At 43.2% G+C, this 23,329-nt stretch overlaps 1 protein-coding gene and 1 long non-coding RNA gene across 2 annotated transcripts; one reads left to right on the top strand and one right to left on the bottom strand.

The window, feature by feature from the left end:
• Positions 1 to 2,685: 2,685 nt before the first annotated feature.
• Positions 2,686 to 3,428, bottom strand: LOC117145181. Its single transcript, XR_004459711.1, has 3 exons — positions 3,338 to 3,428; positions 3,072 to 3,165; positions 2,686 to 2,999 (listed from the first exon to the last, which is right to left on the bottom strand). It is a non-coding gene; the product is annotated as an uncharacterized LOC117145181 (long non-coding RNA).
• Positions 3,429 to 14,671: 11,243 nt separating this feature from the next.
• LOC117143760 (Fanconi anemia group M protein) lies at positions 14,672 to 19,681 on the top strand. The gene is made up of 6 exons (XM_033308576.1): positions 14,672 to 14,823; positions 14,881 to 15,214; positions 15,343 to 16,217; positions 16,350 to 18,833; positions 18,888 to 19,099; positions 19,154 to 19,681. The coding sequence occupies exons 1-6, from the start codon at positions 14,749 to 14,751 to the stop codon at positions 19,473 to 19,475; spliced, it is 4,302 nt and encodes a 1,433-aa protein (XP_033164467.1). The 5' UTR covers positions 14,672 to 14,748; the 3' UTR covers positions 19,476 to 19,681.
• The last annotated feature ends 3,648 nt before the right edge of the window (positions 19,682 to 23,329 follow it).

The following is a 23,329-nucleotide window of genomic DNA, read 5'->3' as shown; positions in this document are numbered from 1 at the left end:
ATTGGCCGCCCGCGAGCTCTGACCGAACTGGGTATACAGACATAGAAGTTAGATATGCCAGCGTGAGTCACTTATCATATTTAAGTATTTCAAAAATCTGCATATTGCAAAACTAATATAATAGGACCATTATTGGTCCTGTCAGGTATACATAATTTACATTATGTGTTTTAAACTCTATTTTCCTATATATTTGGAGCGCTGAAGTAGAAAACCACCAAATGTTTCCATCTCGTTGGAAAGGAACACATATCAAGTGAGAACCATCACGGTCACATCTCTAGGCGAACCAGTGGAATCGCTCCACCGATTTATCTCACCGCCTTGAGGTGTGACTGTAACTTTGTTGTGCGGTTTTTATGGGGTATCCAAAGGGCTACTTATGTGGGTAAAGATACTGGTGATTCGGGGGCACTTTGGGCCCTAATGACGGCTTTTTCGGTTAATTGAATTACTTTTGAAAAGTCCGTGTTTATGGCGGATTGATGAGTAAGAAACGCTGCTCGGGGCCAGCTTTCGATTTACCATATTTCACAAATATTTATGGCCAGCAGGCAGATATTTCAACGGAATATAAGCAGAAATTGATTAGCACCTGTGACGAACGCTGTCGACTTGCTCTCGGCTAAGTTGGCTAAGTTGGCCCGCATCGCTTTGGATTAGCACATCCTTCAACTGGTACCAGTCGATCTAAACATGGGTAATTGCCGGACTTGAGGCCCTCTTAATTGACGCCAATCAAAGACGCCACGACATCCGATCCATAAGATCCATCCGACAGTTGTTGGATCGACTGGCACTGGCCCAAAATTTGTCGGGGTTGGGACCACAACTCGGAGATTAACTCATTCCGAGCGGTTAGCAGACAACAGTTGGCCAAATAGAAAGCGGCTGCATTAGGAGCATAAACAATTTAAAAACCATTTGGCAAAACAATTTTCTAATGACGCTCATATGCCGACCGTGCATTTTGGTTGCGGTTTTAAGGGGCAATTTACCCGGCAACGGCCACGGGCAATTAGACCAATGAAATCCTTTATCAAAACAATGGATAGGCAACAAAGCAAGCAACAAAGGGTTTCCTTGCTGCCCCAAAGCCAAAAAATAGATGGAAAGAAAGGAGGATGGAAAGGGCGCACTAATAGATACAATGCCTAATAGATACATTTTACAATGCCAGCGGAGCGTGCTCAATGGCCATCAGACACTGGCACTCAAACAAACAATAAAAAATTTATTAAAGAAAGGCAGGGAAAATTACGAAACGCACAAATTAAAAACACTGCCGCACAATGAAGCGAAGAAAGTGGCATGTCATATGGCGATGGAACACCCAGAAGTGAGTTCCATCCCAGGGAAAAAGAACCAAAAGCCGACCAACTCGCGATGGAGAAAACCCAAGCCAACCCAGCCCCAGAAATTGAAATATGGACTCGCGCGGGGAAATGTATCAATTTGGTTTCGGGCTTGATTGGTGCGCTTAGGGCTCGCAACGGAATCATTTAGGAAATTGATATGGCTTTGGTTAAATATAGCCGTTTTTGGTTTTCGGCCCTACCACACGCCAAGAACGATTATAAACAAATTTCCGCTTTTGACGCGCGCGCTCTCCCCAACAAAAAAAAACCAACAAATTGGTGGGCTGATGACCTGAGAAAGTCCACCAATGGACTGCTCAAAAACGAATTTGTGCAATTAACGCCAGCACCCGAAAGAAATGAAATATGGACTTATAGAGAAAAGCATTTGTTCGCAGCGCGTGTACAATTTATTAATTATACGCCATGTTGTGCCGAACTTACAGCAACGCCCTACAAACAAAAGGCGACCACACAGAACGCGTTCAGACCTCATTTGGCTTCCATTTTGTTTCAGTTAGTTGCTTACTTGCTGTTTTCCATGTTTTCCATGGCACCTTGAGGGTACTCAAGTGGGTCGATTGGGCAATTCAAGTTTGGGCACAACAAATAGCTAACCATAAATATTTACCTAGAATGGAGACTGAGCTTGAAGAGAACCTTCTTAAATTATAACTTTACTTAGTTTCTGAACTTCAAAAATTTAAAAAGGAGGTGCCTTAGATACTAATTCATCACTGTTGACACCATTACGCTTTAAAATCATCATTATCCGCTTCCACTTCTATAGCAGAGTTAGAGATTTCATTTCATATATCACAATATTACCGATTAAGGTATTAGATTTCCTTGTAACCCAATTTCAATAATACAGAAAGGCGGCATGCAACCCCCAGACCCCCAGACTGCTCCATCCACTAGCCCCATTTGAACCCCAAGACCCTTCATTAAAACCATTATTTGCTGATTTATCGAAGGCTTACAGCGAGCCTATGTGTTGGGCCTAAACAAGCGAAAGCGATTTGCGTTTAATTGGATTTTAATATGGCCAAGGCACTGCTGAATGATCTTTACATAATGAGTTGCCTATGCGATTACATCATCATTAGAGGCCAAGGAAACTAACTTTGCATGCCAGCAATTACGCGAGGCAATCGTTTAGGAATATGTAGCTCCCCACATGACTGTGTGTGTGTGTGTGTAATGTGAGTCAGCCCCCTTCCACCGGATCGAAAACAAAGCCACGTGCCGCTCCCAGCGGAAATTCGAAACTCCGCATGTGGCAGCCCGCAAATTGCAAATTAAAACAAATAAGTTGGCGGCGAAAAAATGAACCAATTTAATGATTCGATTGGGTTGTATTCGATTCGATCAATACTTCAATATGGCGCAAGTAGGGTATTTCGGGGCATATGTGACGTTCGCTTTAAGCCGCTTTAAGCCATTTTTCCAGCCGACTGTTAAATCATCCACCAGCCGTAAAACGGGGGTGGCTCGCCCGATTTTCCATTAGTGACCAGCGAGGCGATTGATGGGATGATGGGTCCGGAAATCGCTCCTGACGCCATTACGTTCGACCAGGTCCTGACTTGCATATAAATAACCAGCGAAAGCAAACCAACATATTTTCGGGTCCCGCATCTGGTGGTGAACAACCACAAAGACAGATAAAGTTAAACTCATTTTACGGCGTGCGAAATTGTAAATATTTACGTTCACGCTGCTAACGTGTCCACTGGTTGGGCTGCCATCGAGGGATGCTACCCGTAGCCGAAATCAGCACAGTGGTCTCTAGGGGTGTTTAAGCCTGAAAAACAACCAAGCTTCTCCATTGTAAAATTCAGTAATTTCAGTTCAGTTATTGAGCATTTGGAAAATAAGCAATGATGTTAAATAAATTATAATTTTTCAGTAAGCCTGAGTATAATGCCATTGATACAATGCAAAACATTGCAGTTATCGTGGTAAGTAATACTTACTAAGTATATCAATCTTCATAAATTCAATCTTAATTATCGTAAGCCTAAGGTTTTTGGCCTACAGTTCTATGCTGTGCCTTTTATTATCCGAAACATATTTGAAACATTCCTTAAATATATGATAGACATGTCGCAAGCATCTAGACTATCTGATAAACAAGCGAACTATTATTATTTTTGTCCACAATTCTGCCAAGTTGGCCCACTGTCACCGATGCGGCGCCATGTTGGCTTTGTTGTTGCCCCTTATTATTGCCACAGTCATTGTTGGTGTGGCCGCTGGGCGCTGTTGTTATCCTTACGCATCAAAGCACTTAATGCGGATAAATGGTCTGACAATTACGTTTATGTCAACAATAAAAATTAAATTAAATCGCTTTTCCGAAGGCCCTGCCCTGCCTCCCCCCGCTCGCCCCTCCGTGCCACCCTGGCAGATGTTGGAAATAGATTGAGGTGACGCTGCCAGCGAAACACAAACCAATCAGAACGAGCGGGCGGGCGAAGGGGGAGGTGTTTTGGGTGCGTCGGAATATTGTGAAACGCAGGGAACGTGTGAAGAGTGTCATGCCGCCATGCAAACTGTCAACCGGCATGTCAAGCAAGTGTCACTTCAAAGTGCCACCGCCCCGACCACGCCCCCTCTGCCAGCCGCCCCTGGTCGGAAAGGACTCCCCTTGCGGCGGGATGAGCGCAGAACATGCGTGACAATTTAATGAGCACTCTCTTGCATCGCGGCAGGCAGGGCAATGTTTTAATCAAAATTACGCATAATGGATTTTGATTTTATTAAATGCGACTCAAATGAGTTGGGACCCCAGGGAGCAGGGGAGGGGGCGGGTTTTTGGGGTCTATTTCTTGGGGCTGCAGACTAATTAAGCAGACGGCACTCGGAGAACGGCGGCCATGCCACATCAGCAGCAGCGCCGCCCGTGTTTTCGGGGGTGTGCGAGCATCGCAAAAGTATCTGTATCTGCCAGATACATGAGCACATGCGCTGGGTATCTCTGCCGATTTGCTTGAGATGCATTCGGCGCTAATTGCGTTTATATCCTTCAGTTAATGGCACTTAATTAACAACTGTGCCGCGGCACTGAGGCGTGTGGCTTAACTTTTTTTTCGGATCTAAGCACTATTCATTCTAGATGCTTCACTCAAGGAAACTAGAAAATCACCACGGAGTAATGCTGTGAAGATCAAACGAAACGATTGCTGTGCATATACAAATTATCTGAATTTAGATAATATAAATACATAATTGACTATAGACTAGAGAAAAGGTCTGTACTAAATGAAATTTAACATTAGCTTATATGATTGTATTTTTATTGAACATTCTCTTAATATTGTATGATATAATCCGAATTATTGCCCTGTAACTCGACTAATTAGCATAATTTATGATCAAATCAAACAACTCTCCATAAAGTCTACCGGCCTTGGGCCTCGTTCTTGGGACTTCCAAGCACTTCCGAAGTTAACTGGAATCTTCTAGTTGATTCCCAGTTTCTGGCAGTGTAATTCGGTAGCACTTCGTACCGCTCACGAGCTCTCGATCGGCTTTTTCTCGTATTTGGGCAACGCTAACCAAAGTGAAATTTATGCCAGCTAAATGCGGCAAACAAAAGCAGCTCCAAACTGACAGTCCAATTAGCAAAGTCTCATATTTGGGGCCACATCGCCCATATGGATCCATATATCCATTTCCATATCTGGGCCGGATGTCACAAATTGCAGCCCACAGCAGCGGAGGAGCGGGGACACTTATTCATGAGTTTTAAGTGCCGGCGAGATCGGATCACAGAGCGCAGATGGGTGCCCGTCCAGGGCGATTTCGATTCCGAGTCCAAATCCGAATACGAATAAATACTCGTACGAATCCGTATGCGATTCCCAGGCCCCCAGCCAAGCAGAAAGCCTGTGGAAGTCACGCCCCCGTCTGCGGAAAAAGGCTGCTCATTGCACGCACCAGTGCCGAATTCTTGGGAATTATACGAGACGTTGGGTTTTATTAAGCAGTCATCAATTATTTGAATAAAACTCGAATAAATAACCAGCGAAAAAACTGGGTACAGTTGGCGCCGACAGCAAGTCGCCAGTCAGTGGGTTATGATTTCTAGTTACCTCAAATATTGTTTGACGAATATTAACGCTAATTGGCAGACGTTGACAGACTGTTTCCCTGGCTTTTTCGGTCTGTTGCCATGGCTCAAGTATGACTATTGTCTCGGCTTAATTGTTTAGCTTGATTATGGCCGGGTCGCTAATGAAACTCATATGAGAGCATAAAAACAAGTGATTCGGACTTTTGGGGGGCCCTCTAACTGAATGTCCGAGGAATGCTGTCACAGGCCCCGGTCTGCTATATTGCTATATAAGCCAAGATTCGAGACTGGGCCTGATTGGGGCGTGATTTGCGCAACACTAAAATGGGTTCAAGTGGGTTTTAACTAATTTTGATTAGCGGCTTTTTGTGGCCACGGCGACGGGATATATTTGAAATGTGCCAATTGAAGTCATATACGGTGATTGTGATTTTCGGTTCGTCGATGCCTTTGGTCGACTATTAATACCAATGCAAATACGATATAGCGGCGGCGATAACGAAATTACCATAAACAAAATGTGCTAATTGGTGAAACTTTAAACAAATTAATTTACGCAGTCGCCACAAAAATAGTCGGCGACTAATTAGCCAGACTGCCATTAGGCTAACACCCAAAGCTGGTTCACGAAATAGCCACGTCCAAACAAAGTCGATCTAATTGATTTATTTCTGTGTTTGTCTTTCCCAACAAAATGGTCGTTTCACCGCCCATCGGGCAGCTGACTCAACTTTCAGTTCCCCTCTGAACATGATCACGAGCAGTACCGGCAATCCCTAGGATCGGGAACTTGGGAACTGAAAGCCGGCACATGACAAACCCACTTGATAAATGTGACTTGGCCAGGCCCATTTACGTAGCCATACGCACATGATCAAATTAGCACTTTGATTTAGTTTCGCTTTACGTTAACATGGCTGCAGAACGGAGCGAATGCAATTAAGACAATCAAGTCGGAGAATCGAGAACGGAGACTCAGGCGTTCGTAGTTAGCCTAATGGTACACTTTGAGAAAATGTGCGAGGAGTAAGGCCATTCTGGTGATGGAGGAAGTCAGGACTTTGGCCAAGTAACACCCTTGATATATGCTAATTTAAGCTTAAATCTAGCAACTTGTTTCTTGTTTGATTAAGACTGAGAGATGATTTTTACTTAAACTAGATTTATAGTTTATAGTTGTATACACTCATAGCAAATGGCAGTAATGGACTGTATTGGAACAATCAATCTACAAATAATGCAATCAAGTTAATTTTTTATATTTTTAAAAGTGTAACTCAACTACAATCTCCACTTTACTACATTTTCCAGCACGTTTTGTTTTTCAGATTTTATCACAGTGGCCTTCCAACATGGCGGACAGTGCAAGGGGCAATAAACAAATTTCCAGCTAAGCCTTGCGGGCCGCGCTTTTAAGCCAAGTCAATGGCAATGGCCGCCTGCCCAGCTGGCCGGCCAATCAAAGCGGCCAGTTTCCAGTTTACCTCTTGCACTTGGCCAACTGGCTGGATATCTGCAGTGCAGTTCCGCTGCAGTGGGAGATTTCAAACTGGAAGTTAAGTCCCAGAACTGCGGCCTGGCCAGGATTTCTGAGTGATGTTAGTGTTCGTGCAGGCCTGGTCTTTCTGCCATTTCTGCCGTTTCTGGGGAGCCATTTGCATACGAACACAGCCGTCGACTCTTGGGGCCTGGCACATTATGTCATTATTATATCGTTGTAACGTGTAATTGGAGGAAAACTTTTGCCGCCAAATGACAAATGCATGGGCCAAAACGGACGAAACATCAAAAAGCCGCCGTCGAGCTTATGAATTACAAATAACCAGGCGACCAGGCAGCGAAATGGCCCCAGGTGGGCGTGGCAACCACATCTGCATGCCCATGCCCACAGTTCCAGTTCGGGCCAAGAGTACCTGCAGTGGGAGACCGATGCACTGGGGAAAACACACAATTTTACAATAGAAATAGGAAACTGAAATAAAATAACGTTCTTTGTTACTTAAATAAACAAAAAGCAACCTTACATGATGCATTACTAAAATAGCTAAACTAAGTAAATGTTTTTGTTTAAATATATACTTTTTGAGGAAATACATACATATATATACAATTTATTATTTCTAAGTTTTATCAAATTAGCTATACTGCGACATAATGACCAAAAATCACAGATAAGCAACTCGAAAAGGCGAAAGTGATCTTATAAATATTTATTCAGTTCATTATGGCCTGATCTGGATAAAGTGGCCAAATCATGATCAGTCTGGATTAGCCAATGAAACCTGTTTAAGCCTATACCCAACCTGGTTGGCATATCTGTTCAAGTGACACTGCAAATCTATAGATATGGATATTACGCGACTTTTCTCGCAGTGACTGCCATCCGTCATGGTGGTTCGTCTCGTTCGAGTTGCAAGCCAAAGCCAAGAAATACATTTAGCCAACTAATGCGCCAATTTAAATGCAGCAAGCAGACAAAATATTTAACTTAAATGGCAGTTGGAGCTGAATTGGAAATGAAAATGGAATCGGAATGGTTTGGAATGGAAACCGGGGGATGGAAATGGCACTGGCAACGGGAACGGGATTGGGAATGGAGCTGACTTTTTGTTTAGCGTGTGTAATTTGGAAAATGAGATACTTTTGTGACTTGCCGAGTCTATAATTAATGCGAATACAACTGCAACATCGAGATACACCACCACCACCAGCACCGGCAACATTTGCTGGCACAGTTTCAAATATGGCGGCGGCAACGTCAACGCCGTCATTATATTTATCTTTTATTGTTGTTACCACTTTGTTGCCCCGCCATTGTGGTTGTGGGTGTTGGCCCGGCCTTTGTGGCTTTGGCGCTCTTGAATTAATTGCATTTCACATGGCTCTGAATTCGGCACTCTGGTATTTTGCATGAAAATTAATTGCGGTTATTATTTATGTGATTTTCAAAGTGCTATTGGGCAACAGTCCCGCGATTTGCCATGCAATGTTCAGCACCAAACCACCGAAATTATCAGAAGTTGGGCAAATGATGGCAATCGTTTGAAATGGGTATGTGGATCCTCGGGCCAGTAAATAGATGCCATTATTTTCTCGTTCTAGTGACTAAATTATGGGAATGTCAATTATTTGCTTGGATGCACATATGTGATTGTGCGGTCTTGTAACAAACGTCAATTATAGATATGAACAAAATATTTTAGAACGGGTTCGCAAACTTTTAAAGCAAATACTAAAAAGTTTGGAATAAAATAAAATGGATTTTTAATAAAATAAATACTTTTAGGGTCTTAAACTTTAACAAAGTATCCATTTTGGCTGTAACACTCACCACATGTTATGGGTAATAAATTTCAAAAGTCAGTAAAAAGGCTTTAAAAACGAACATGTACTGTAAATCAAGGTTCAATCCTGTACTGGTTGGTGTTATTTTCCGTTTTGCATGTTCGACTAATGTTTGGAAAATGAATATCTTAGATTAAAGTGTTGAGAAGGAAAGCAAATGAAGTTTACCTAAACCACAAGGCCATAGAGCAGCTCAAAGCTGTTGCTATTTTGCGGTAAGTACATGTCACACAACCAGGCCCTAAAGGTGATGACTTTGATGGCCAAAGCAAACTTATCGACCTGCTTGTTTGCGCTGAATGCACTCAAAATTTGAAGCTACTTAGGACCGGGTTAAGAGCAACCCGCAATTACGGGTGCCTGCACCTCGTGGACAAACCGGAGCATTGGAGTGTCACGCAAGTGGCTTTACGAGCTGCTTAGAGCCGCGGCATTAATAAGCGGCTATACGAAAAGTCAGCAAAAAGAGCCAAGTCACAATTACGTGCCTGACTGCCGGCGATTCGAGGGGCTGCAGTTTAATGGCCAACGAACGCCTTCTCATTAAACGCTAAATTGCACGGGCGCATGACACGAATTCGGGAGACAGCCTGACAAAGCAGAAAAACGCCTAAATTTACTAAATATTGTAACTACGACAACATTGTAAGCGCGTTGCATGCACCTCCCCACTGTGGCATTTAAGCCAGAATGTTAACGAACAAACAAAGTCGATGCTGGGATCGCGACAGGGGGTGGTGGCTGCCGATCGGGGTTTCGTTAGCCGATTCGAAAAAGGCTCCTAACATGCAAGGAAAGTGCACTGCAAAAAACTGGCAAGTAGGTGAGTGGGTGCATAAATTAACTATCTGTAGTCAACAAACAAGCTTAATACCTTTACTAATCAAATGGCAACAAAGTAGATAGACCTGAATGAATATTACTTGATTATTATTTGCTCAAAGTATAATCTATAAGCAATACCCTGTTTTACGTATTTTTTAGTGCACTGCACTATTTACATACGAGTCTAGGATTATAAAACGGTAAGGCCCGCAGCCAATTTACTTGACTAAAGGGCCAAAAGAGCGAGCTAGGGTGAGAGGGTGAGGGGGACGGAGACGGGAGCTCCGACGCATGCAAAAATCAGGCTAATAGACGCTTGACGTTTTGACGTCTACTGCACCGCCCGTCAGCCCTATCATTAGGCGGGGGGCGGTCGGGGAAGGGAGGTGGGTCTTCGGGGGAGTATGACAACATGCAATATGGTGATTTCTGATTTGCATGTCGGCCCCAACTGAACTGACTTGGCGCTGCTGCAACAAACGAAGCCGTCAGCTGCGGAGCAACGATGTTGCGAGCCAGGTAATTGCCACACGGCAAATTGTAACTCATAGTTAGCCGTAGTAATATGCTAAATTAATTGGACGATATGAAGTGCGTGATATTGACTGCTAATTAAGCAAGTTATTGCCAAGTTAGTAGCGCTTAGGCACGAGCTTGATTTAAGAAGCGCTGCACTCACATGCACATGTTTTTTTCATAGTACTCTGATGGATGGCGATGTATTAACTATATATATGTAATTATTTCTGCTATTTTATGATTTCGTTCTTATAACATCTTTCGGAATGTGAATTTTGAAAGTAAATGCACTTCTAACACGTGCATCGTGACCAGTTCCTAAGTTTCTTGGACAGCTGCCAGCTCAGGCACACCCACGGACATTAGGTGAGCAAATAGTCGGCTTCCATTCATTGATCACTCCAGGCGAGAGGAAGAGCGAAGCCCAGCAGGTAACTCGGTAGCCCGGCCTTCTGGGAAGGCCTCGAAGGACCCCTGGTCGGTACAAATTGCATATAATTATGCAACGCCACAGTCTCGGGAGTTCACACCTACCAGCCACCGATCCGGATCGAGGATGTGTGCATAAGCATATCCGCTTGGCCGTATCCAATTCCAGGGCTAGCGCCGAAGGACTTTCCTTTCTGGGCCCATTAAAGCTGTCGGACGATTTAATGCCCAGGACGCCATTAGAGTCGATAGCCATCAAGCGATGGCGATCCCAACCCCATCCCCATGCCCAACCCCAACCCCATCCACGAAACCATTCATGTTCCCTTTCCCCTCCCGATCTGATCCGATTCGATCGCATGGCAGTCAGCACTTAGAAGAGCTACCCGATTAACCCATGACAACAGGTGCGGCACGTATGTATGCAAAAGGATTGGCCGCGCTGGGGTTAATCGATTCAAGCATCGACTGGGCAGCGGCGCCTGCAGCTGCGCCGTAATCTGATGAAGGGTTGATGGGTTCCTGGCGGAGCTGGAGATGGAGACGGCTATTGCCTTTATAATGAAATTGTGTTGACCAATTTGTTATTTCATTTCGTTGGCTCACAACAGAGCATCTTTCAGCTCCGTCCTGTGAAAGTGTGAAGTGTTCGTGGCTCGGCATGGGCGTGTCCTGATGATTCCGCACTCCGGTGTATCTCATCCTGCAGGTGCTGTTCTCATAAGCTCGACTTACTGCCCGCAGACACGAGCTAACCAAAAGTTTGGCTGCAATTTTTGGCAATTTCAGCTAATGGAATCTCCCAATCTTTGCACAGGGAAAATTATTACTTGCAACCTCTATATTCGAATTGCCAACATATATATGTAGTTAACCAATAAGGGCAAGCCGTTTCAGAATAAAGTATATCTAAATATAATATTGACTTGAGTCAAAAGCTTTCACTGCAAACGTATTCTCAACTCAATTGCCTATAGATACAATAAAAATCGATCCGTCGAATGTAATATTTATCAATTGTACATTTATCAACTCTTTACTCCTAACAGTAAAACGATTTAAAAGTCTTTAAGTTATTAATGCATATATTAATATGCAGATATGTAGATAATGACTGGAATATTAGGAATAGAAATACAAACTTTTATTTTCGATTCTTTAATGGGAATGCGATCTCTTCTCCAATAATATTCTCAAGCTTAAATATATTTGTTATTCATTAGTTACACATATTTATACCCGTTTATCGTAGGTTTAATGGGAATACTATATTCGTTGAAAAGTATGTAAAGAGCTTACAAAAAATGATTTACTTCGGACTACAGAAATCTATTAATAGTATTCCAAGTAAGCTTTCTCCGTTTTTATATTAACGGGTATCCAATAGTCGTGACACTCGACTACATCGCTCTTACATATTACCTTTACTTGCATTTACTTTTTACTTTTTCAAGATATATTTTTCCAGTGTTGCCCAGGTTGAACTTGCACATCGAATTACTTCGGGTGGTGGCTAATAAACGAAATGTTTTATTGCCCGGCAACAACCGGGGAAACAAATATGGCAGCCCAGATAATTGGCAGCCATTTTGAGTTGCATTGGGCTTAGTTTGTCTTTCCATTTATTTGTTTGTCCGTCTGGTGGCGACACGCGCCGCTGAGTTCTGAGTTCTGGGAGCTGGCAACCGGCAAAATGCCACTGCAGCCCCATAATCGACGCAACTGCAACTTCGAATGCACTGCGACTGCGGTAGACAATCGCTGAAACGTTGATTACCCACCGGCGCAGCTGTCGCCAGCCCATTGTAACTGGCACCGCAAATCCAGGCCCATTTCCGCCAGAGGTCCCAGCACTTAGTTTTAATAAGTGCTAATGAGTTGCCCAAGCCACAGAGGTACTGTGCATTTGCGAGCTAGAGATGTATTCTTCAAGACATTGAATCCCAGCACTCTAAAAGGGAGTACCCACATACTATAAGCCTTCAAAAGTTAAATTAAATTATATTTTAATATATATAATAACTTGCACATATGCTTTTTAAAAAGAAGTAAGAGATTAACTATTGTAAAATCCGACTGATAACATTCTTGCAACATTTTCTTGTTAGGCCTTCTTAACACTTTTATTTGAGTGACTGTTTCAACCGTAGTGAATACCCTTTGGATCACTCCAACCCCGGCTAAAAGCACTTTGCATAAATGGGTCTGGGCCCTTTCTGGCCTGGTTTCCCGTGGTGGCTGCTTCCGCTTGGGCAACTTTGTATGGAGAGTGCTCGTTATGATGGCAACCGCAAATACTCGTAACTTGGCGACTTGGCGTCGTCGCAGATAAGTCGATGAGTCGAGAAGGGTATGGCAACCGCATCGCATCGCAGCACTCGCAGCACAGCGCATAAGTCATGACATTTATGTTGGCCATGTCAGGCACGGCATTGCAATAACCTGTGACTCATCACATGAGCCCATAGGACACTCAAATCTACGCTCAGATATCTGGTCATTAGGCTCATTAAAGCGGCAGCCAATTAATAAACAAAAATAAATAATTGCACAATTCATTTGGTAATTAGACATGGCTCATAAAGCCGAATTAGGCAAAAGGCGTAGTGCCCATGGCCCACAGATACAAACAGATATCCCACAGATAGCACGCACACCGAGATACATTCATACATTAATGTACATATATTGTCTATATGAGGAGGGAGCCCCGAAGAGAGGGAGAACTTCATGCAAATGAAATGAAATTGACTAGAGAGCCAGCAAATTGAGTGTGTCCCGTGTACCCGTGTACCCGGGTATTTCTGTCCCAGCTCACGGTGGCTGCCGAATGGGGTGCCCCGCCCCATCCCCAGCCCCTCACTACTAGCAAACACACGAACGTACGTACATAAGTGAACAATTCATTTGTCACACTAAATTTGTTTCAATTCATTTGCTCGGAATGACAAATAATGCGATATAATTACATTTTTTGAGTGTTCTCCGGTGCCCGCGCTTTTCCGCGGGAGTGGGCCATGACATCCAGCACTCGGACTCAGATTCCCCCACACACGGTCAATGCTCATTAGGTGGAGATTTTGAAATGAGATTGCGACTATTTACGTATGTTTTTCCGTCAAACTTGGCCAAGTGTATGTATGTGCTTGCTAATTATCGTTTTCCCTCATCAGCGGCAGGGGCAAGGATTTGTGGAATAACTTCAGAATTTAAGGGTGAGTTTAGTCAGCATGGGAGTATATTATTTCAATTATATTATTCGTCTCATACATTACATTTACCACATATAATACGTTCTATAGTTTCAAATTCAGTTATATTCCATTAATTAATCCATTCATTAAAATGTATTTCTTAAATATCCTAATGGTGCTACCAGTTCAATTGTATCTACCCGTACTGCTTTGCTTTTGATACCAAGCATTTCTGTTGGGGTAACACAAACATGTAAGAACGTTCGTTGGAAGCGCCTAATTTAAGACAATCAGAACATCTACGACAGAAATATCGCGAAAAGTACTCGGGCAATCTGAAAGAACGCAGTGTGTATTCGCCCAATTACGAACTGGCGACATTAAATGGGGCTTGACATTTCCGGGCAGATTGTGAGGTCTTCGTTTTCGTAAGGATTTCGGCATTTTAGCAATACCTTTCACCAATGAATGAATGGTGTTAATACTGATTAATTAAAACCTAAAAATAGCTCTTTTATTTCAAATCCACTATTGCCATTTGATCACTCATTTATCTTTATTCACTAAAATTAACTGTTTGAAATTGGCGCACTTTTATTTGAATTTAAGTGCTTGTCAAACATATACGAAGTGGCGCCATCTGGAGCAGTGCTGCCACTCTTGTATTTGGCGCCATTTCATAGCACTGTTTAATGGCTCAGCGAAACCGCGCGATAAAAAACCGAGTTAAGTTTGCTTAGATAAGTTAACCATTTATGAGCATTTTATCAATTATTACTTATTACCCTATCTTTATAGGATTTAACAGACTAAAATTAGTTTTCGTGTCACAATTTGTATGATCGATATCGCGCGCCACACCAACAGCGCACATGAAACGATTAGCTCATCACTAACGGAATGTTATGTTATAAACACAATGTAAAGCAATGTAAACACTTTCAAAACAAAATGTAGATCGTCGTCCAGTAGTTGTTATCAAAAGATTGCTGCTATCATGAATGTGAATTGGATGGACGATGACGAAGACCTAGTGGCGGCCTTGGCGATGCACGAAGAGCTGAAGACCGAGGTATTTACTTGTATTTAGTCCTGTGAGCAATGAGTCTCTCACAGTTTAGATCCTCAGGATGCCGACGGAACACGTCGAGAACTTTTCGACGAAGCCTGCGATGGCTTCGATATGGCCACTGGAAACAACTGGATATATCCCAACAACCTGCCCCTGCGATCATATCAACAAACCATCGTCCAGTCGGCGCTGTTCAAAAACACCCTGGTGGTGTTGCCCACGGGATTGGGAAAGACCTTCATTGCGGCGGTGGTTATGTACAACTTTTACAGGTGGTATCCAAAAGGGAAGATCGTGTTCATGGCACCCACGAGGCCCCTGGTTTCGCAGCAGATCCACGCATCCCAGAAGATCATGCCCTTTCCATCTGAAGATACGGTGCAGCTAACAGGTCAGTTCAAATGAAAGGGCTTATTTACATCTCCTTACCGGGTTATATGACTAAAAGAACCTGAATGTGCCGACTGCCTTACAAGCCCTGAATCCAAAAAATAAACTCCAGTCCCATTTCTATTCCAGGGCAACTTCCTCGACCCAAACGAGCTGAGCTGTGGGCCTCCAAGCGGGTCTTCTTCGCCACGCCGCAGGTGGTGCACTCAGACATGCTGGAAGCTGATGGCGGATCCAGCTTTCCCTTTGGGTCCATCAAGTTAATAGTGGTGGATGAGGCGCACCGTGCCAAAGGTCGCTATGCGTACACCCAGGTGGCCGACTGTCTGATGGCACGTAACACGCACTTCCGGATGCTTGCCCTGTCCGCTACACCGGGAAGAACCATGGAGGATGTGGCAGCTGTGTGCCGAAATCTATACATTTCCAATCTGCAAGTTCGCTGGGACACCTCGATCGACGTGCAGCCCTACATACACAGGCGGACGATTCGAACCATAGTGGTCTCCCTGAAAGAGAGAATAAAGGAGCCGAGAGAACGATTGCTGCAGATCATCGAACCATACCTACGCCAGCTTACGGAAGCGGAGATTTTTAAAGGCAACAAGGGAACCGTAAGCAGAAATAGTTTGCTCTTTGAGCAGAAAAACTTCGTCGAACGATCAGCGCAAGGCCAGCGGCATCCGGATCACAACATAATAATGAGCAACTTCGCCATGTGCATCAGCATGTACCACTCGCTGGACCTAATGGAGCGGCACGGTCTTCGCGTCTTCGTCAACAATTTCGATGCAGACGAGGACGGGCGAGAGAAATTTGTACTGGCCAGAGATGGTAATCTGAGGAATTTGGTGGAGCAGGTGCGCCAAGAACTCGGCGCCAATCCCCTAGATTACACCACGCATGCCATGACGAATGGAGAAGTGCCGCCTTTGCCATCTGATCTAGACTTTGGACATGCCAAATATGAGAAGTTGCGACAGGTGTTGGTGCAACACTTTCAGGTAGGGGCAAAAAATCAGAAAAAAAATGCGAGTTTTTTGAGTTTTTATGTCACATAAATAAATAACACATAAACATATAAACATATTCCGATAAACATATTCCCTTATTACAAAATATGTTTTCTTTAATAGGTAAACCCCGATTCCCGCGCCATTGTTTTCTGCGAATACCGTGAGTCCGTGATGCTGATTCACCGTCTACTCCTTCAACATAGACCGGTGCTCCGTCCTCGCTGTTTTGTTGGCCAGGGCAGCACAGTTGGAGCAAGCTACGCTCTCACCCAGAAACAGCAGCTGCAGATAATGACCGACTTTCGATCCGGCACTAGCAACGTTCTGGTGGCCACGTCGATCGGAGAGGAAGGCTTAGACGTCGGCGAGGTGGAGATGATTGTGTGCTTCGACATTTGCAGCACTAATCCCACTAGATTTATTCAGCGGATTGGGCGCACTGGACGGAAAAAGAATGGAGAGGTGGTTATGCTAGTGACCGAAGGACGAGAACAGCAGGTACTTAAGGATGTTCTGGCCAACAAGGATCAAATCAACAAGAAGCTATTGAATTCGTCCGTTGTTAAATTTTCGCTTTATGAGCAAAATCCTCGAATGGTGCCATCAAAATTTCAACCAAAATGCGTGGAGAAACACATGGAGCCAGTTGCTGAGGAGAAACCCAAGCCGAAGTCGTCAGCCAAGACGAAAGAATCCAGGAAGCGTAAGCAACCAGTTGCACAGACTGGTAGCCTAAGGAAATACTTCAAAGAAAGCCCTCCAACGGAGAGTCAGCACGGAATATTGCAGGGAATCAAACAATACCAAATGAGCGATGCTTCGCAGCAATTGGTTAAACAGCAAGTCCTACGGCGCAGCGTAACTCTGAAGAACTTCTTTGGGGAAACTCAGGCCAGCTCGACGTTAACCAGCAGTCAGGAAGATGTGCAACGCCTCCGGAAACTTACTCGCCTTCTGCAGTCAAACAAGCCATTGGTTTCAGACTCCAAGGATCTTATGAGCCATCTGCAGGACGATCACTTACCCAGGCAAATAAAGCTCTACTTACTCAAAAGTAATCCCGAATTTCTGAGGGAAACCCATTCGAAGATGCAAATCCAGAGCGAGTTGAATATAGCTGATGATCGCTTAAATAGTCGACAGCGACGCACTAGAAATAATTATCAACTGCTTCTGGACATTTGTGACGGAATGGACCAGATGAATGAGCTTCTTCAAGGGAATAATAGTGGAGCAGAGATTAGCTTCAGGGATGAACTAAATCCAATGTATAATCAGAGCCCGAAAAAGGTCGATACCATTTGTGATAAGATTTTCGAGGGTCTGAATGAGCATGGCCTAAACTCGGACAATTTTGAACTGAAGCAAGATCTCTTGGAAAAACTTGAGCTTCGAAATCTTGAAACCACAGTAAACGAGCAACTGGGTGGCATTGAAGCTTCCTGGTCAGAAGAAGAGTGGGATCAACAGGAGGAAGACGTGAAATTCGAGTCCATGTACCTAAGCCAGCAATTGAACTTACCAGACGCGGATGTTGTCCCCCATAGCTCAACGCCGCTCAGGGTCAAACCCTTGAGCAAATTAAAGTTTGAAACAAATCATTTTCGAGCCGTGGAAGAAAGTCAAAGATCAACTCCTATTCCCATTGCAGAATCTTCAGGGGAATCAAATCACTGTCATATTAATGAAAATAGTGAGATATATCCAATGAGCATAGGTGATACGAAAGTTAAGTCGTCTTTAAATCTGAAAATACAGGCGGAATCCATTGTCGATGATTTGGATATCGACTTGGATGATTTTCTAGAGCCAATGGACAAGGAACTAGAATTAGCCTCCCAGACAAATGGGAAGTCGCAAAAGAACATCCTAGATCACCAGACGGAAAAATTGGAGGAAAGCTGCCAGCAGAAAGAAACAGCACACAACGATGACCTTGATCTAACGGCCGAGGACTTGAAAGAATTTTTAGAGCCGATGGTGGAAGAAGTGGAGTTGATGAGCCAACAAAAGGCGAATGACTTCAAGGACTTTCTCGAGCCAATGGCAGAGGAGTTAGAGCTAGTGAGCCCGCAGAACAAAAATATATTGCCTCCAAGTACAGGAACGATTAAAAACTCAGAAAATCAAAACTTACATGAGAATGGCTCCAGAACCGTTTCGCCAGATATCTTTGGATCTGACTCCATGTCACCTTTGAAGCCCCAAGGAAAAAGTCTGGCCGCCAAATTGGCAGCCAAGGCAGCAGCAAAGGTTTTGCCTTGCCCACCGCCAAATTCAGCAGGTCTTAATTCGCCGGAGAACCGGAAACGCACCAATTCTTCTATCCAGGATAAGTCTCCAAGCATCTTTGATATATATTTAAATCGAATGCGGGGTCGTGGTCGTCTGGCTAAAGCTGCGGAGAATCTGCACCGTATAACTTCAACGAATCCTACAATCTCAGTACCTAAAGACGAAGAGGATTCACCTATTGCGCGGCGTCCATCCAAACGAAAGATTATTATAAGTTCCGATGAGGAAGAGGAGCAGAAGCCACAGGTTGCGGAAACACAAGTGGATTGCGAGTCCGATGATTACGATCGAATTCTTGACACGCAAATGGTATATATCAATAAGTTTAGAATTTGATCCATACGTCTAATATATGTTCTTCAGCCTGATCCGCCTAAGACTCCAACGAGACCTCGACACAAACGTAGTAAATTCAATTCCTTTATTCTGGATGAGGCTGAAAAAAGCGGGTCGGACCATGAGGAGGAAGGGGAGACTACCATAGGCACATATCTGAAGGACTCCATGATCGTTTCAAGCGATGATGAGGACCATAACGACACAAACACTCATGCTATTTACCTTCGTGCACTCAAGTAAGTCGAGGGTGAATTATAAATGCGTCTAACTAAACAACATCTCGTTGCTAGGAGCCCCATTCAAAGACCAGGAGCCTTCAAGATGCCTCCTCCACGAGTTTTTCGCGACGAATCGCACATATTTTCTCAGCCAGTGGAAGACGATTCCTCGCAGTACATGCAATGCTCATTTATCGTTGATGATGAAAGCTCCACGATTGATCGAGGGCATGATGTCTCCGAATGTCCTCTTGAGAAAGCGGAACGTATTCTAAAGGAGCGAAGAAAGCAACGTCGACTAGGTAAGGTGCCTCCGGCTCCGGTTAATAAACGGCGTCGATTACAAACCATTAGCACCTCAAGCGATGAAGATGATGTTGTTTTATTCGATTAAAAGCTACGTCACTTCCCAGTGCCATTCCATTGAATTGTTTGTGATTTGTTAAACTGTTTCCGATTTTATTTCGTTTGATAATCTTGTAAATTTATGTCAATACGTGATCCAGATCTTTATAAGTCCAATTGATTGTTAATATTTGTAAGTCAAGGAAGTACAATAATTTAACTGGGTTACATTGTTTTACGTACAAATAATAAAATTAACAATATAATTATATATGTTGCGTTTTTCTGTTTGTATCCCTTCATAACTCATTTATGCATTCAATCAAGGAGTAATTATGGAATTCTCAAGTTCTTGCGGGTATCTGACTTCAATAGTGAACCTGTTAGTAGCTTAAAGAAATACTGTTAACTATGAGCTGCATGAATCAAGAATCTATTCCTATCTCCTGTTTAATAATTTAAATTATCTACCTACTTCGGTCGTTTTTAAAATGCGCGCTCAGTGTTTCAATCGAACTATATATCCTAGATTGTTTCCCAGCACTTTTTAGAACATAAAATTCTTATATCGCTGATTTGGTACATTTTTAGCTGGCAACACTATGAACTATTTGTTGTCTGGTGCTGCCGGACTTTATGAATTTATTACAATACGAATGGCTCCCTAGATGGCGTTATACTTGGGGTGCTCTTTTCTCATGAAAAATACATCGCCATCTTACGGGTAAAGTGGGAACACACAGGCCGCCAGATGGCGCGCAATATGAGATTGCTGTTGGAAGTTATTAGTTGAAGATATAAGATACATTGAAGTTATAAGATAAATTATAAGTTCAAATAGTAGATCCACATTGGTAATTCATGTAAAATCGTTAATATGTTCGTAAAACTCGTGTAAGCTTGTTCATTACTAAAAAAAATATGAAAAGAACGAATAATTTCCTAGATATAGTTTTATAATTTAATAATAGTAATTTAATTTAACTATACAACTACAAATAGAGATCGCTGATTGTGGCGACTGTTAGGTACCCCTTAATCAGATTGTGAAGAATTAGAAAACAGTAGTTAATATGGGAGGCAAGAGAGTGCGTGGTCGCACAGATTTTGTGTGCAAACTATTTGTGATTTAACAACAAAATGTACAAAGTTTTAAGACTAGCTTAATTTTTAGACTTTATGCCAACAAAATCGAATTATAGCGTTCTAGCGTTACTAGAATCTGCATGCTTTGTCTAATCTCTCTAGCTTTTATAGTTTCCGTGCTCACAGACTTTTATGCTCTAATTCTTCATTTACTTATTTCATTCCTCGGTCGTAATAACGGATTTACCTATTTACCAACTTTGTCGAAAATGTATTTTGACTGTATTTTAATTTTCCGGGGGCTGTCCTGCTCAACGACATTTAAGACTTATTTGATGCTCATAGTTATCTACCAAAATTTTTTCCGTTCCAGTATGCGGCATAATCAATAATTTTTAATTTAACAACAATCGCACAATCGTTTCAACGTAATAACCATTATTATATTTTCAACAACAACAGAAACGGCAGGCAGCAACAACAAAAAGTCAATTCAATTTTAATGGAGTAGCAATAAAACAGAAAAAGCGCAAAAAATTGATATAGCCATGCGGCATGGCCGAAAGCCGTAAGCCGTGAGCCGTGAGCTGTGAGCCGAACTCAGCCAACCAGTCGGGCAATGGCAATACCATTTTGCAATTGCAATAAAATAATTTAAAATCGTTTTCATCAACATCAGCTCAAAGAGTTTCTGTTGCCGCTCGAAATGCAAAAATGATTTTGCGGCAATCAGCAATTCCCTGGCCCGACGATGATGACGTTGACTTGTTGATGATCCAAACGATGGATGGCTGTTTGAAATTGATACGCTGTGAATGCGATGGCCAGTCCAAGACATGGCCACTTCATAGCCATCATGGCCGAGTCCAAGCCAATTGCAGGTTGTAACCCGGTCCTGAAGTCTTTACGGCCCCGCCGATTTTCTTAATACGAAACGTGCCTGCCTGATGCGCCGTGTCCAATTTTGTAGTTCGTTCTTTTGTAGGGTATGCTAAATCGCGCTCGAATTTCGAATGCGTTCTCAGAGTTTCACTTTGGGCCTGGGCTCCATAAACGGCTGGCTGAAAAGGGGCTGGGCACATCGTTTTACTCGATTTGCGGTTAAATTGTCTTGCGAAACAAAACCAATTTCAATTTCAAACAAATCGTTTTGTGGGAATTACGCAAAGGTGTACGTCGGACGTGCTGCTAAACTATCTCTTTCTGTCCGAAGAACTGCAATAAGTGGTCAGCAATCGCAGCCGATCTCATCGGAAGTGTTTTCGCTGATTGCCATTGGCATTGCCTCAAAAGGTCCAAGTCGCTTCACGGAAATGATCGCTGGTAATGATTTATAATGAAGAGCAGACGAAGCGCTGGCACTCAGAAAAGCGCACAACCTAGGTATCAATACTTTCAAGTATTAACAGTATTATTATTAAAGTATTTCTAAAAGAGGGAATAATATTCTAAGAAATTCTGAAATCGTTGCTTAACTAGTAAGCTACTTTCATTACATTTAATGATTTCTTTCATTTCGTTTTCCCTTTCGAAAGAAACCACCCCAAAGTGTACATCTGTAGTTCAGGAGTTGAAGAACCGCTCTATATACAAATAACAATAATTTTTCTCTGTGCAGGCCATAAGGTTGATTTGGCTCAATTCCTTCCCAATGACAAATCGATTTCAAATTGCCCGCTGGCCATTTGGTGAGACAATGGAAACGCCCACCAACGTGGCTCGTGGGCCTCACTCCACCTCTATCATATCTCCTGACAAATTGATATTGTCTAAGCCATTTTCGATATGCATATTTATGTTCTCGATAGGTTTCTTTGTTTGACTCACGACCGTGTGTTGCCTGGCTTTATCGCTTTACAATTTTTCTTGGCTTTCATTCACTGAGCTTGGTGGCCTAGTGGCTTGTCAGCACACATTACTGGGCGACCGAGGGCTCCGTGGTAATCGTGGCCATGGCCGATCATCCAAGCGCATCATCCACATCCGGTACGTAGTTCTTTGTGCCTTTGCTGCCCCAGTGATAAGTTTTCTGATGAGCCGTTGACTGCTCTTGTCATATTATCGTGTTTGCTTGTCAAAAGCGCCAGGCAATTATGGACTGGACTTTGTGTGGGCCACGACTGGATGTTCACATATTTACGAGGCTTTATGGCCGCTGTCTTTGATTAATGCGTGACAGGCGAGGAGACGCTGGCCAAATGAATACTAAACTTCGCTGCCCCGCCACATAAAGGCGACATCAATTAGCTCTCGGGCATAAATACATTAACACAAATCGCCGAGCATTTGGAGTGCCCATGCCCATTCCCGTTTGCAATCCCATTCCAAATCCCGTTCCTGTTGAGAAACGATGCGTATACGCTCCGTGTGCCCGCTTATCGCCGCTTGTAAATGTCTCAACTATTTGTTAAATGCTAAAGCGACATGGTCATAATGGAAATGACAACTTAACAGCAACGACGCGGATGGGTATGGCAAAAATGTTAAAAGGCTCGGTCAAGTGGTCTCCAGGTCTCCGTCTCCAGCGAGACCCGATCTCCTCCTGGAGCTGGAGCCTTGCCGTGATAACTGTATTGAGAGTGTCATTAACATTTTGATTTGGTTGGCTCGCAGCCCCAGCGCCACTTCAACTCTATTATGAGCCTCGACTGCATTTCGCTGGCTACTTATCGCCACACCAGACATGCACATCATTTGTTAAGCAAATACACAGAGCGCAAAAAGGTTACACTTTATATGTAATCCAATAAAATGGCATGCCTATAAAGGCGATTTAAATTGTGATAATCAACGCATCACCGAATAGCAATTCTATTT

Source organism: Drosophila mauritiana, chromosome 3R (genome assembly GCF_004382145.1).
Source record: "Drosophila mauritiana strain mau12 chromosome 3R, ASM438214v1, whole genome shotgun sequence".
In the NCBI taxonomy this organism is placed as follows: Eukaryota; Metazoa; Arthropoda; class Insecta; order Diptera; family Drosophilidae; genus Drosophila; species Drosophila mauritiana.
The sequence above is the reverse complement of the archived record's forward strand: the minus strand, read 5'-3'. Positions and strand labels throughout refer to the sequence as shown.